This window comes from Vulpes vulpes, chromosome 15 (assembly GCF_048418805.1).
Source record: "Vulpes vulpes isolate BD-2025 chromosome 15, VulVul3, whole genome shotgun sequence".
NCBI lineage: Eukaryota > Metazoa > Chordata > Mammalia > Carnivora > Canidae > Vulpes > Vulpes vulpes.
In genome coordinates this window covers 79,286,590-79,300,779 of record NC_132794.1, presented here as the reverse complement: position 1 = coordinate 79,300,779, position 14,190 = coordinate 79,286,590, and the positions used below count along the sequence as shown (strand labels likewise).

Here is a 14,190-nt window from a genome sequence, read left to right as displayed (position 1 = left end):
CCTCTCACGCCCGCATCAGCCGCCAGCGACCAGCTCTGGCTGCTCCTACGGATCTCCTCCACCGACCAGGGTCGCTCCCACACGGGCTCGGACGCCGGCGCCCGCTCCTGGTCCGGGGTCGTCCGGTTCATCTGCAGCGGGCAAGACCAGAGAGGCTGAGCTTCGGAGAGGCGACGGCCGCGGCCCGGCCCGGCCAGCTCCTGCCTGCCCCTGCCCCTGCCCCTGCCCCTGCCCCTACCCCGCCGCCCGCCGCCCGCCGCCCTCACCATCCCGGTCGTGCAGTCCGGCAGGCTCCGAGGCAGGCAGCCACGACCCCACCCGCCGAGGCCCGCAGGTCTGCGGAAGCCGAGCGCCGAGTCCCGAGCCCTGCGGAACGCGGCACGTGACCGGCTCTCACGTGACTGGGCTCACACGTGACCGGACGTGCATGGCGCCGGAAAAAAGAGGCGGCCACCAGCTAGGGAGTCGAGCCCGAAGGCTTGCGGCTGGGCTAAGGTGGGAGCTGGGGGAAGGGTGACGACGCTAGGGGGCGCCGGTGGGGCGCGCTCCGCAAGGTTGCCCTAGAGCGGAGCGTGGGGCGGGAGGCGGTGGCTGCGGAGCGGTCTCCGGAAGGGAGCGGGGAAGTCGCCTGCGGGACGACCCGGCTGGGGGCTTCGCCATCGAGTCACGCGGGCGGCGGGAAAGCTGGCCCGGCTGGTGCGCTCTGCGGCCTTTCGCTGGGTCTTCCCCCCGGTGCTCAGTACGTGGCGAAGGACGGAGCAGGCTGAGCATCAGTTCGCTCGCTTTCAACTCAGTGTAGGCAGGGCCTGCTTAAAATCCTCCCTCGGATTCACTCGGCAGTGAGTCCGCAGACGCAAGTTCAGACTTATCATAAGACAAGCAAAAATCCTTGGTAATCTGGTCCCTGCTGCGAATATATCTTCAACTCTCCCCGCTCGCTACTAGCACTCAGTGATCCAGATTTTAATCCCTCCTGTGCCAGACCAATTTACTTCTCTAATTAAATATCCCAGTTTCTTTTCGTTCCTTTGTGCCCAAGGGCAAGTTATCTAACCTGTTAGCTTTCCTCCTCAGAAAAGGGAAGAAACGTATCTTGCAGGGACCTGGTATCAAATATGTAATATTGTTTGGAGGTGCCTGGCTGACTCGCTCAGTGGAGCATGCGACTCATGGTCTCAGGGTCATTAGTTATACCCCACATTGGATGTGGAGCCTACTTTAGAAAAAAACAAAAAACTTACTTCATGTGCATTTTGGTAAGTTCACAATCTTTTAAATAGTTATAATAGGAATTGGGATGTTTTATGATTTACAGGATTTTAATTTTCACATCGTGGAAACAATGGCATATTCTTTTCTCTATTTTCACTTATGACTATAATGTGGCTATTGCTCAAAGTCAGGGACAGGTCTAACAATTTTGTTGAAGATATAAACTTCTCAGCATTACACAATCCGATATAATATGTAGTATTTCTTAATAGTTTAATGGATGTTTCATTGTTCATTAATATTTAATAAGAGAAAAGCCACTGCCAAAATCTGCCTTACAACTGAAAATCCAGGGGCGCCTGGGTAGCTCAGTCAGTTAACTTGATGTCAGCTCAGGTCATGATAGAATCAAGAGATCCAGCCCTGCCTCAGCTCCATGCTGGCTTGGAGTCTGCTTAAGATTTTCTCTCTCTCTCTCTCGCTGCCCCTTCCTGCACTAGCCTGCATGTGCTTTCTCTCTCTCTCTCTCTCTCTCTCTCAAAAACAAATGAAAATCCAGAATGTTAAAAGCTACAAAATTGGTCACTGTTAAGACAGGGTTTTACAAAGTCATTGCTGAAGCTACAGGTACTAATGGAAAAGTAACAATAATAATAATTTTAAAAGCTTTAATTTATCCAAATTTGCTATCATTTATATAATTTATACAAGCAGTGTTAAATATACACATTTTACATTACAGTGTGAAGCACAGTATTTATAAAATGACCAATGCTATAGCCTTAGTATTAACATATGCAAATGAATTTGGACCCATGACTAAGAGTGCTCAAATCCAGCTGATTTTCTAAGTAATTATGTGGTCCAAATGGTGTGATTATAGCATTACGGTTTAGAATTGTAACCAACCATCTCTAACCAAACCCCCAATTTGGTTAGAGGTAGTTGATTTGCATGTATTGCTAGCTAGTTCCTTTGTATGTATTGCTAGCCCTCTGTGGTTCTGATTATAGGACTTGTGCATTTTGTTTTATGAGAACCCACAAACCTAAAAATCCAATAATATAGTTCTGACCCATTTTAATAAGTCTACTAACTGTAAGTTATGTGCTTTTTTTAAAAAAAAAATGGCAGTTGTTTTTAAAATATTATTATAGTACTTTATTAATTATGTATCTGGTAGTTTGGCCAAATGGACGGCCTCAAAATTACTACCAGTTACCATTTTGCACTAGTATATGAAGCATGAGCAGCAAATGTGTGCAACTATATCCCAAAAGTGTCAAGCTCTACAGCTCTTCAAGTTAGATTTCTTAACTACAAGATAGAGTTTGCCAATCACCCTGCTCACCAAATTTTTTTTTTAAGATTTGGTGGTTTACTTGAGAGAGAGAGCATAAGCAGGAGGCGCAGAGGGAGAGGGAGAATCTCAGACTGCGCTGAGCACAGAGACTGATGGACAGGCCCAGTCCCAGGACCCCGAGATCACAACATGAGCTGAAACCAAGAGTTAGATGCTTAACTGACTTCACCCAGACCACCAAATTCTTTTTAATAAGACTCACAAATTTATTTATGACATTGTTCCTCCTTTCTGGTAAAACCCTTAGTTCAACAAACTACTACCCGCAAGGTGGGTTTACAACTCTTAAAATGTCATTATTCTGGGTGACCTTTATCTGAAGTGTTTTTGAAATACTGATGATCACAAAAATCTCCTTCCATTTTATAACAGTTTCTAACTAAAGGTACACACAATAGGGCAGCCCAGGTGGCTCAGCGGTTTAGCGCCGCCTTCAGCCGGGGGCTTGAGACCCGGGATCGAGTCCCACATCAGGCTCCCTGCATGGAGACTGCTTCTCCCTCTGCCTGTGTCTCTGCCTCTCTCTATAAGTCTCTCATTAATAAATTAATAAAAATATTTAAAAAAGAAAAGGTACACACAATAATGTAGACCACTAGCTGCTTGCCTTTTCAATAAAGGTAGAATTCAAGTCAAAGGTATTAAACAACTTGTAATGTTTTTTCTGTTCAGTAGGATTAATTTTACATCTTTACAGCATCACAGGCTGAGAAAACTGGGGAATAATACATTTTATGCTTTTATAATGCATAGCTCTCAGATGTTGCACTGAAATACCTAAGATCTAAAATATCAATGTTTGTGGTTGACTATCACACGTATTATATGTAACGTAAGGACTGATTTTTCTAACTCTACTTTCTTGAAAATAAGTCTAGCCACCCTGCTTTATTTTACAGAAGCTCCAATGTGGGTAAGCCATAGTTCTTCTAAGAGTCATTTAAAGTGCCTAAGAGAAGATTTTCTACAAGAATGGGCAATTCAGAGGCTCCACATGAGGTGAGTCAGAAATGCTTCCCAATAAAACAACCCAGAAACCAGGCACCCCACAGTAAGTACAACATGCTCCTCTAACAGATCTCTGCTCTCTGACCTTGGTAGAAAAGCTGATCCATATACAGAGTAGTAGAGTCTGATGAGTTATGGGAATCAAGCAGCTTTACTTACTGATACCAAACTCTGACTTTATATGTCAACCAGCAGCACTTTTTGGGCTGTCAGGAATGCATTTCTCCCACAGCCCTTCTCCCTGCCTCTGTTAATCATTGATCTGTTAATCAATCTCTCTTTTTCTGAATTTGAGAGTGAGTCAAGGCTTTAACTCTAGGGTGGCCTGATAAAGATTCAAGAGTTGGAATTTTAAATCAGCTGCAAGTCTTTAGAGCTTTGATACTATATGACATTAAATAACCCTTCCCCGTGTTTATCCAACCTCCCCTTAGCTCTGCTAATTGCCCACATACATCAGAAGGCAGCCTCAAGTAATGCCATCATCATTCCCAGAAGTGGTTGGCAAGTCTTACCAGGAGACTTTGTAACCCTCCTAGGAATCCAGTTCCTACACTGACTGTTTAATGAAAGCTAAACCACTAAGAAATTCTCCTGCATCATGATAATTTTGCTCACCCATTTGCTTCACTCTTTTTTTAAAAAAAGATTTTATTTGTTTATTCATGAGAGACACAGAGAGAGAGAGGCAAAGACATAGGCAGAGGGAGAAGCAGCTCCCCATGGGGAGCCCAATGTGGGACTCAATCCCAGGACTCCAGGATCATTCTCTGAGCCAAAGGCAGATGCTCAACCACCAAGCTACCCAGATGGCCCCATTTGCTTCACTCTTGCCAGTAGCAAGTCAGCAACTCTTAACATTTGACAAATAGATTGATTATGTATAATATTTGAATATTTTATAAATAAATTATATTTTATTATACAGAATTAATTTTTCTCATATTTTAATGTTTTCACTTTTTAATTTGAAATCATTTCAGGTTTATAAAAAGATTGCCAAAAAAAATAAATAAAAAGATTGCCAAAATATTACAAAGAATTCCCATATATACTTTACCCAATTTCTTCAAATGTTTATAACCTACATAAACATAATACAGTCAACCAGTAACTTAATATCAATGCACTTGTCCCATGTCCTTTTATCTATCTAGGACCACATAGTATATTTGTTATGTCTCCTTAGTCTCCTTTAATTCTGGAAAACTCCTTCATTTTTCTTTTTTGTTCATGACCTTAATGTTTTTTTGAAGAATATTAGCCAATTCTTGTATAAAATTTCCCTCAGTTTCCTCATGATTAAATGCAGGTTATGCATTTTCAGCAAGAATACAATATGGGAAAAAGGCAAATATGCAAAAATATATTTTGGCAATCAATGAAAAGGAAAACCTGAGGAGGCCTAGCCTTATCAGACAAGAGAACATACTATAAAACATCTATAACAAAACTGTGTAGTATCTGTGCACAAGGAGACAAACAGACCAATAGAATAGAAATCCTCAAAATAGACTAAAGAACATTTGGAACTTAGAATATTGGTAAAGGGTCATCTCAAGCTCCTGGGGCAAAAATAGACTTCTTTTAAAAGATTTTTTTAATTTATTCATGAGAGACACAGAGAGGCAGAGACAGAGGCAGAGGGAGAAGCAGGATCCCTTTGGGGAACCTGATGTGGGACTCGATCCCAGGACCCTGGGATCATGACCTGAGCCAGAGGCAGACATTCAACCAGTGAGCTACCCAGGCACCCCAAAAAATGGACTTAAAAAAAATAGTGCTGAAACAACTGAGTAGCTATTTGGGATAAGATAAAAGTAGAACCATAGCTATCATTTCACGTAAAAATAAATTCCAACTGGATTAGAGATCTAAATGCCAAAACTGAAATCATGCAAGTGACATGACAAATGACTTCCTCTTTAGCCTCAGTATAAGTAGAGTCTATGACTTGAAATCTGTAATAATTAAAAAAATGATAAATTTGCGTAAAAATAAAACATTTCTCGTGGTCAAAGCCATCATAAAGTCAAATGACAATTGGCAAACCAAAAGAAAATATTTGCAATGTATATAACAGACAAATAGCTAATATCTCTAATACACTAGGAAGATATTAAAGAACTCTTAAAAATTAAATGGCAAGACACCACAAAAAAAAGGAGAATCAACTGCCAGTTTCCTCAACAGAATATTTAACAAACCAAATCCAACAATACAATAAAAAAATCATTCATCACAGTCAAGTGGGATGTGTTCCCAGAATATAAGGGTGTTTTAATATTCACAAATCAATCAACATGTTACATCATATCAATAAGAGAAAAGATACAACCCAAATGATCATCTCAATAAATGCATAAAAAATGTTGACAGAGTACAAGATCCATTCATGATAAAAAGCCCTCAACAAGGTAGTTCTAGAGGGAATATGCCTCAGCATAATAAAGGCCATATATGAAAAACCCACAGCAAACATCATACTCAGTGGGGAAAAACTGAGAGCTTTTCCCTGAAGATCAGGAACAAGACAGGCATGCCCACTTTCACCACTTTACTTCAGCATAGTCCTGGAAGTCCTAGCCACAGCTATCGACAACAAAAAGAAAGAAAAGGCATCCAAATTAGTAATGAAAAAGTAAAACTTTCACTATTTGCAAATGACATGCTACTATATATAGAAAATCTGAGAGACTACTACTAGAACTGATAAATGAATTCAGTAAAGTTACAGGATACAAAATCAATGTACAAAAAGCTCTTTCATTTTTATTCACTAATAATGAAGCAGGAGAAAAAAATTAAGAAAACAGTCCCATTTACAATTACACTAAAAATAATAAAATGCCTAGGAATAAACTTAAAGTAGTAAAAGCCCTGTATTCTGAAAACTATAAGATACTGATGAAAGAAATTGAAGACAACACAAAAAAATGGAAAGACGGAGGCTCCTGGGTGACTCAGTTGGTTGAGCCTTTGGCTCGTGTCATGATCCCAGGGTCCTAGGACCAAGCCTTGCATCAGGCTCCCTGATGAGCAGGGAGCCTGCTTCTCCCTCTCCCTCTGTTGCTATCCTTGCTTGTGTGCTCTCTCATTCTCTCTCTCCAATAAATAAATAAATAAATAAATTAATTCTTTAAAAAAAAAGAAATGGAAAGACAGTCCATGGTTATGGGTTGGAAGAACAAATACTGTTAAAACATCTGTACATAAATAAAATCTTAAAAAATGGACAGTCCATGGTTATGGGCTGGAAGAAAAAATATTGTTAAAACATCTGTACTACCCAAAGCAACCTACAGACTTAAGGCAACGCCTATCAAAATACCAACAGCAATTTTCACAGCACTAGAAAAATACTAAAATTTGTTTGGAACCTCAAAAGGCCCCAAATAGCTAAAACAATGAGAAAGAAAAACAATACTAGAGGTATCACAATTCCAGCCTTCAAATTATGTCATAAAGCTGTATTATTCAAGCCAGTATACCACTGGCATAAAAATAGACACATAGATCAATGGAACAGAATAGAAAACCTAGAAATAAACCCACAATTATATAGCCAACTAATCTTTGACAAAAGAGGCAAGAATATGCCATCAGAAACAGTCTCTTCAACAAATGGTATTGGGGAAATTGGACAGCTATATGCAAAAGAATGAAGCTGGACCACTTTCTTACACCACACACACACACACACACACACACACACACAAAACCTCAAAATGTGAGGCCTGAAACCATGAAAATCCTAGAATAGCACAGGCAGTAATTTCTCTGACATTGTTGTAGCAGCATCCTTCTAGATCTGCCTCCTGAGGCAAGGGAGACAAAAGCCAAAATAAACTATTAAAACTACATCAAAAATAAAAAGCTTCTGCATAGCAAAGGCAACAACAAACAAAACTAAAAGATAATCTACTGGATAGGAGAAGATATTTGCAAATGTTGTAGCTGATAAGGGGTTGGTATCCAAAGTAAAGAACTGATAAAACTCAGCACGCAGAAAACCAAATAATCTGATTTTAAAATGGGCAGAAGATACATACAGACATTTCCCCCAAAGAATACGTTCAGAATGCCAGCAGACACATGAGAAGATGCTCAACATCACTCATCATCAGGAAGATGCAAATCAAAAACACAGCAAGGTACCACCTCACACCTGTCAGAATGGCTAAAATTAAAAAACACAAGGTGAGTATGTGGGAAGAAAGCAGCCTCCTACACTGTTGGTGGGAATGTAAACTGGTGCAACTATCATTAAAAACAATATGGAGATTCCTCAAAAAATTAAAAATAGTATTACCATATAATCCAGTAATTCCAGTGCTAGATACCTGAAGAATTGAAAACACTAATTCAAAGGGACATGCGCACCCTATGTTTATTGCAGCATAATTTATAATAGTTAAGATATGGAAGCAACTCAAGTGTCCATTGATAGATGAATGGATAAAAAATATGTGGCATGTATATATAATGGAAGGTTACTCAGCCATAAAAAAAGAATGTAATTTTCCCATCTGCAATAACATGGATGGATCTAGAGAGTATAATGCTAAGTGAAATAAGTCAGAGAAAGATAAATACTGTATGATTTCACTTATATGTGGAATTTAAGAAACAAAGGAAAATAAAAAGATGAACCAAAAAAACAGACTCTTTTTTAAAAAAAGATTTTATTTTTTTTTTAAGATTTTATTTATTTATTCATGAGAGACACAGAGAGAGAGAGAGAGAGAGAGAGAGAGGCAGAGGCACAGGGAGAAGCAGGCTCCATGCAGGGAGCCTGAGGTGGGACTCGATCCCGGGTCTCCAGGATCAGGTTCTGAACTGAAGGCAGCGCTAAACCTCTGAACCACCCAGGCTGCCCAAGATTTTATTTATTTATTCATGAGAGACACACACAGGCTCCCCATGGGGAGCCTGATGCAGGACTTTGATCCCAGGACCCTGGGATCACACCTTGAGCCAAAAGCAGACGCTCAACCACTGAGCCACCCAGGCACCCCCAAATCAAACTCTTAATAATAGAGAATAGACGGATGGTTACCAAAAGGATGTGGGTGGGGGGATGGGTAAAATAAGTGAAGGGGATTAAGAGGACACTTATGATGACACTGAGTAATGTATGGAATTGTTGAATCGCTATATTGTATATCTGAAACTAATATAACACTGTATATCAATTATACTGAAATTTTTTTAAAAGAGGTTTCTTAAATAAAAACAAAAGCCAATTAGAAAATATAGTGGAAGAAAATGTTATAGGGAGGTCTGGGTGGCTCAGTGGTTGAGCATCTGCCTTTGGCTCAGGTTGTGATCCTGGGGTCCTAGGATTAAATTCTATATCAGGTCCATTAAGGGAGCCTGCCTCTCCCTCTGCCTTTGTCTCTGCCTCTCTCTCTGTATCTCTCATGAATAAATAAATCTTTTTAAAAAAGAAAATGTTATATTTAAAATAGCAACAAAAATACCCTAGGAATAAACTTCAGAAATGTAAGAAAGGGAACATCAAAATTCCACTAGAGAATGGAATGGCAGACTAAGAATCCAAAAATCCATTCCTCCATAAAAGCAATGAAAACTCTGGCAAAAAAAATTCAAAATCAACTTTCTTAGAACTATGAAGATGAACCAAAGACTTACAACAATCCAAGGAACATTTATTCAAGAAAAATAGCTGAATCCCGGTAAGAACAGGGAGCTTTTCAGAATTATGCTTGCCCTATTCTGGTTTCCTTATTTGGAAACCAACAGCTGCACAACATGGTAGCGGCACAACATGGTAGCTGTAGAACCCAATCAGCAACAACCACTGGAGAGACCAGACAAGTTTGGGGCTCCTGAAAGAGCCCTATTCCCAGAGAATTATATAGGCTGACCTGTTTAGAGTCTCCTGGAAATTCCCACTCACAAGGCTTACCTTTATTTGACCTCATTCAGAGCTTACTCACTGTGAACAACCTTCTCTTGGAACATTTGTTTAAAAAAAGAAAATCAGGGGCACCTGGGTGGCCCAGTCAGTTAAGTGTCTGCCTTCAGCTCAGGTCATGATCCCAGGGTCCTGGGATTGAGCCCCCCCCAGTCAGGCTCCCTCTCTCCCTCTGCCTGCTGCTCTCCCTGTTTGTATGCTTGCTTGCTCTCTCTCTGCTCTCTATCTCTCTCTGTCAAAGAAGTAAATAAAAATCCTTAGAAAAAAAAGAAAAAAGAAAGAAAGAAAGAAAAGAAAGAAAGGGAAAAAAGAAAAAGAAAGAAAAAATCTGTAGTGACTGTTTAACATAGCAGGTACATGAAAAAGGGTAACAGTTGTAGAACGAAAAAGAGACTGCCCAAAAACTGAAAAGGAAGTTTGGGGAATGAGATGTCCATAGAAGACTTTGAAAAGTTCCAACATATTCCTGGAGAACTAGAGGCCAGTTGATGTAGAAGCCAGTACATGTGCCCAGTTAAGACTTGAGAAGGCCCTAATCTCTCCCCTCCAGTTAGTGTTGAGGCTCTGTATAAGCAAGAAGTGAAGGCTAAGCCTGAGCTGTAAATTGCCAAATTTAAGGTATGCCCTAACACATAGACACATATCTCTTGGCAAAGGCCGGGAGACTTATTGATGCTAGACATTTAAGGAATCTCTTTCCAGTCATTGGCTGGACCACTAAGTTAAGTGAGCAGAGACTTCAGTGGCCATACATGACAAAGACAGACTACAAAATTAGTAGAGGAAAGTCACTAAACAATTTCAAAACAACAACAACTGCAACAAACTATTAACTAATAACTAATTAACCAATGTTAAACCTCTTCTTATTTAAATGCCTCCAAAGCCATTTTAAGTAGTAAGAAATAGCATTCTTGTATTGTTCCTGACTTAAGTGGATATTCTTTCTTTTTTTTTTTTTTTTTTTACCATGAAGCTTGCTGCTGCCTTTTTTCAATGATCTTCATAGTTTTTAAATACATGCGATGACCTATGCTCTCTGCCTGGCTGCTCTTCCATCATGACTTCATTTCAAGGCAAATCTATGCCAACCCTTCCTAGACTGGATTCCTTCTAGTCACATTCTTCCATATCTCCTCCTGGAGGAGAGCAACCAAGATTTCATCCTCTGGAGGAATATCCCCCAGAGGAATGCAGCACAGAGATGACAACAGCAGCAACAAATTATCAGAGGGCAGCCTTTGAGAATATTAAAGCAAATATCTTAAATTACTATTAGCCAGCAGAATCCAGAAACTCATTACAGGAACAATAGGCCGTAACAGGTTTTTTTTTCCCAAGTATGCAACAGTCTTCCAATAAAAAGGAATTTGATAAATAAGTTGCCATATTAAAAGGCCAAAGAAAGTGATCCACTGTCTTATACCATACACAAAAATTAACTCAAAATAGATTAAAGACACGAAAACAAAGGCACCAAAAGCAAAAGTAAACAAGTGGGACTATATCAAACTAAAAAGGATCTGCACAGGAAGGAAAATATTGATGAAATGAAAAGGCAACCTACAGGATGGGAAAAATTTGCAAAACTGACATATCTGATAAGAGGTGAATATTCAAAATATATAAAGAACTCACACAACTCAATAGTAAAAAAACAACAAAAACAACCCAAACAATCCAATTAAAAAATGGGCAGATCTAAATTGACATTTTTCCAGGAACATACTTATAGGCAATGGGGTACATGACAAGGTGCTCAACATCACTAATCATCAGAAAAATTCAAATCAAAACTACGAGATATCACCTCACCTATTTAAAAAAAAAAAAAAAAAAAGAGGCCAGCCCTGGTGGCTCAGCGGTTTAGCGCCACCTTCAGCCCAGAGCCTGATCCTGGAGACCTGGGATCAAGTCCCATATCAGGCTCCCTGCATAGAGCCTGCTTCTCCCTCTGCCTGTGTCTCTGCCTCTCTCTCTCTCTGTGTCTCTCATGAATAAATACCTTTAAAAAAAAAAAAACAAGAGAAAAGTGTTGGTGAGTATGTAGAGAAATGGGAACTCTTGTTCACTATTGGTTGGACTATAAACTGGTGCAGCCACTATGGAAAACAGTATGGAGTTTCCTCAAAAACTAAAAATAGAGCCACCATATCCAGCAATTCCACATCTCAGTATTTATCTGAAGAAAATGTGAACCCTAATTGATAAAGATATATCCACCCTGACATGCATTGTGTCACCAGCTAGATCCCAAGACCTGACCTTTACTGCCCACCTGCTTATTATACTCACTGACGTTTGTCCACATTTTTCCTTAAGCTCTTCTTTCCCACTTATCTTTTAATTCAGACAAATGAAAACCAAAGCACCCCTTCAAGCAATAGTGACTACCCAGACAAGACTTCCTGCTGGCCCAGACTGCCCAAATCACCCAGACCAGTTTGAGCATAACCCCTGACTCATACCTGCAGAGGCAGACCAGGGAATGACCTCAAGTACAGAATGACCCACAACTACCTTTACCTCATTCTAATATTAAAATTTCCACCCAAGGCGGAACACAAGCCTCATTTACCTAACATACAGTGTTAGGACTGTGTTAGAACATACAGTGTTTAGTGACTTTCCTGAGGCATGTTTCCTAAAGGCGCATGCACAACTTTATGCCTGCCTCTATCTCTACCATGACAAAGCTTCCCTATCTAAATATTCATCCTAACCTTATATAAAAGCCCATTTACCCTTGTCCAGGAGACAGGACTTTGGAAGATATTCCTTATTTGCTGCAAATAGTTTCCTTTGTCCAACAGCTTACCTGGTATAGTTTCTGTCAAGGGACAAAGTCATGTTGATTTGGTTATAATTGTAGCATTATTTATAATAGCCAAGATATGGAAACAACCTAAGTGTCCATTGATGGATGAATGGATAAAGAAATGGGATTTTACTATGCAACAATGTGGATGAATCCTGAGGGCATTATGCTAAATGAAATAAGGCAAACAGGAAAAGACAAATACCATATGATCTCACTTGTATGTGCAATCAAAAAAACAATGAGCTCATAGGTACAGAAAACAGATTAGATTGCCAGTAGCCAGAGATGGAGAGTGGTGTGGGTGGGCAAAATGTGTAAAAGAGGATTAAAAAAAAAAGAAAGTCAAAAAAGAAAAACGATATGATCATCTCAATAGCTGCCGGAAAGGATGTATAAAAATTACAAAATCGGGATCCCTGGGTGGCGCAGCGGTTTAGCGCCTGCCTTTGGCCCAGGGCACGATCCTGGAGACCCGGGATCGAATCCCATGTTGGGCTCCCGGTGCATGGAGCCTGCTTCTCCCTCTGCCTATGTCTCTGCCTCTCTCTGTGTGTGTGTGTGTGTGTGACTATCATAAATAAATAAATAATTTTTAAAAATTCACAAAATCTATTTTTTATTTTTAAAAAGCATAGTAAAACTAGGAAGATATAGGTAACTAGGAAGAACAGATACTTCCTTAATAGATTTTTTCCAGGGCTAACAGAGCCCTTGATCTTGTAATTTCCCTTCTGGTCACCAAATGTGTGCATGTTTGGGTAGGAGTTTCCACTCACCAAGCAATTACCTGATTCCAGATACCAGCTAGGTGTCCTACAGTTTAACTCGACTCTGATAGTTTCCACCTGGAGATAGCATCTGATCCTATAGGTTAGGGGGTTAGGCCCACAAGACTCCCCCCCACCCAATTCAAATGTCAATCTCAAATCTAGATTGTTATCTGTGCTTTTGATTACTGGGTATAAATTGGAGGTTCCCACCACCCTCTCTTCAGGTTTGATTAATTTGCTAGAGCACTGCCAGAACACAGGCAAGTATTTAACCTACTGGATTACTGATTTATTATAAAAGGATATAATTCAGAATCTGCCAGATAGAAGAGATGCATATGGCAGGTATGTGGGGAAGGGCGTGGAGTTTTCGTACCCTCCTCTCTGGGTGCCACTCTCCTAGCACCTCCCATTGTTCACCAACCCAGAAGCTTCAGAACCCCACCCTCCTGGGCTTTTATGGAAGCTTCATTATTACATAGGCATAGTTGATTAAGTCATGGCCATTAGTGATTGATCAACCTCCACCCCTTCCCTTCTGCTGAGATGAAGCCTCCAATAACCTCTAATAACAGGGATGGTTCCCCTAGCGATTAATCCCCACATTTAGAGGCTTTCAAATTCCTGTCATTAACATAAATATAGAAGTAGTGGAAAGGGGCTTGTTATGAATAACAAAAGACACCTTCATTGCTCCTATCATTTAGGAAATCCCAAGGGTTTTAGGAACTCTGTGCTAGGAATGAGGATAAAGACCACATATATATTTCTTATAAATCACAATATTACAGTGCCCCAAATGAGGAGCAAAAGAAACTGCATCTTGTTACTTTGCACACATCAACTTAATTTTGATTTCAAGCCCCCATCCCACTGGGATGGCAGACAATTTCATCTCAGCTTTTTTGGGGGAATTTTCTCCTGCTCAGATTACACAGAATCAAGATTTTGGAGGGGGTGCCCATGTGGTCTTCAGTCTCCTGTCTCCTCATGTTCCTGGGGAGACATTCGTTGTCTCTGGTCATGTGGTCTCTTTGGATCTATAGCTGGTCCATGGGGTACAAAAGCCCCTGGT

At 40.3% G+C, this 14,190-nt stretch overlaps 2 protein-coding genes across 54 annotated transcripts in view; one reads left to right on the top strand and one right to left on the bottom strand.

Moving 5' to 3' along the window:
* The window catches only part of LOC112913230 (WASH complex subunit 2-like), a 93,363-nt gene that overhangs the window by 55,580 nt on the left and 23,593 nt on the right, over positions 1–14,190 (bottom strand). For 16 of the 50 annotated variants that reach the window (XM_025989827.2, XM_072739330.1, XM_025989873.2 and 13 more), the window contains exons 1-2: positions 267–381; positions 9–131 (exon numbers count right to left, since the gene is read on the bottom strand). In XM_025989827.2, the coding sequence (XP_025845612.1) occupies positions 9–131; positions 267–269 (126 nt within the window). In that variant the 5' untranslated portion in view covers positions 270–381. Of the gene's footprint in view, positions 1–8; positions 132–266; positions 447–14,190 lie in introns of those variants that run through there. The other 34 variants (XM_072739305.1, XM_072739313.1, XM_072739335.1 and 31 more) reach the window with 11 other exon arrangements.
* Positions 392–14,190, top strand: part of NCOA4 (nuclear receptor coactivator 4) — a 60,806-nt gene continuing 47,007 nt past the window's right edge. The window contains exons 1-3 of one of the 4 annotated variants that reach the window (XM_072739368.1): positions 410–495; positions 1,075–1,256; positions 3,475–3,574. The gene's annotated coding sequence lies outside the window, so the exon portion shown is untranslated. Of the gene's footprint in view, positions 496–1,074; positions 1,257–3,474; positions 3,575–14,190 lie in introns of all 4 variants that reach the window. The other 3 variants (XM_072739353.1, XM_072739364.1, XM_025989890.2) reach the window with 3 other exon arrangements.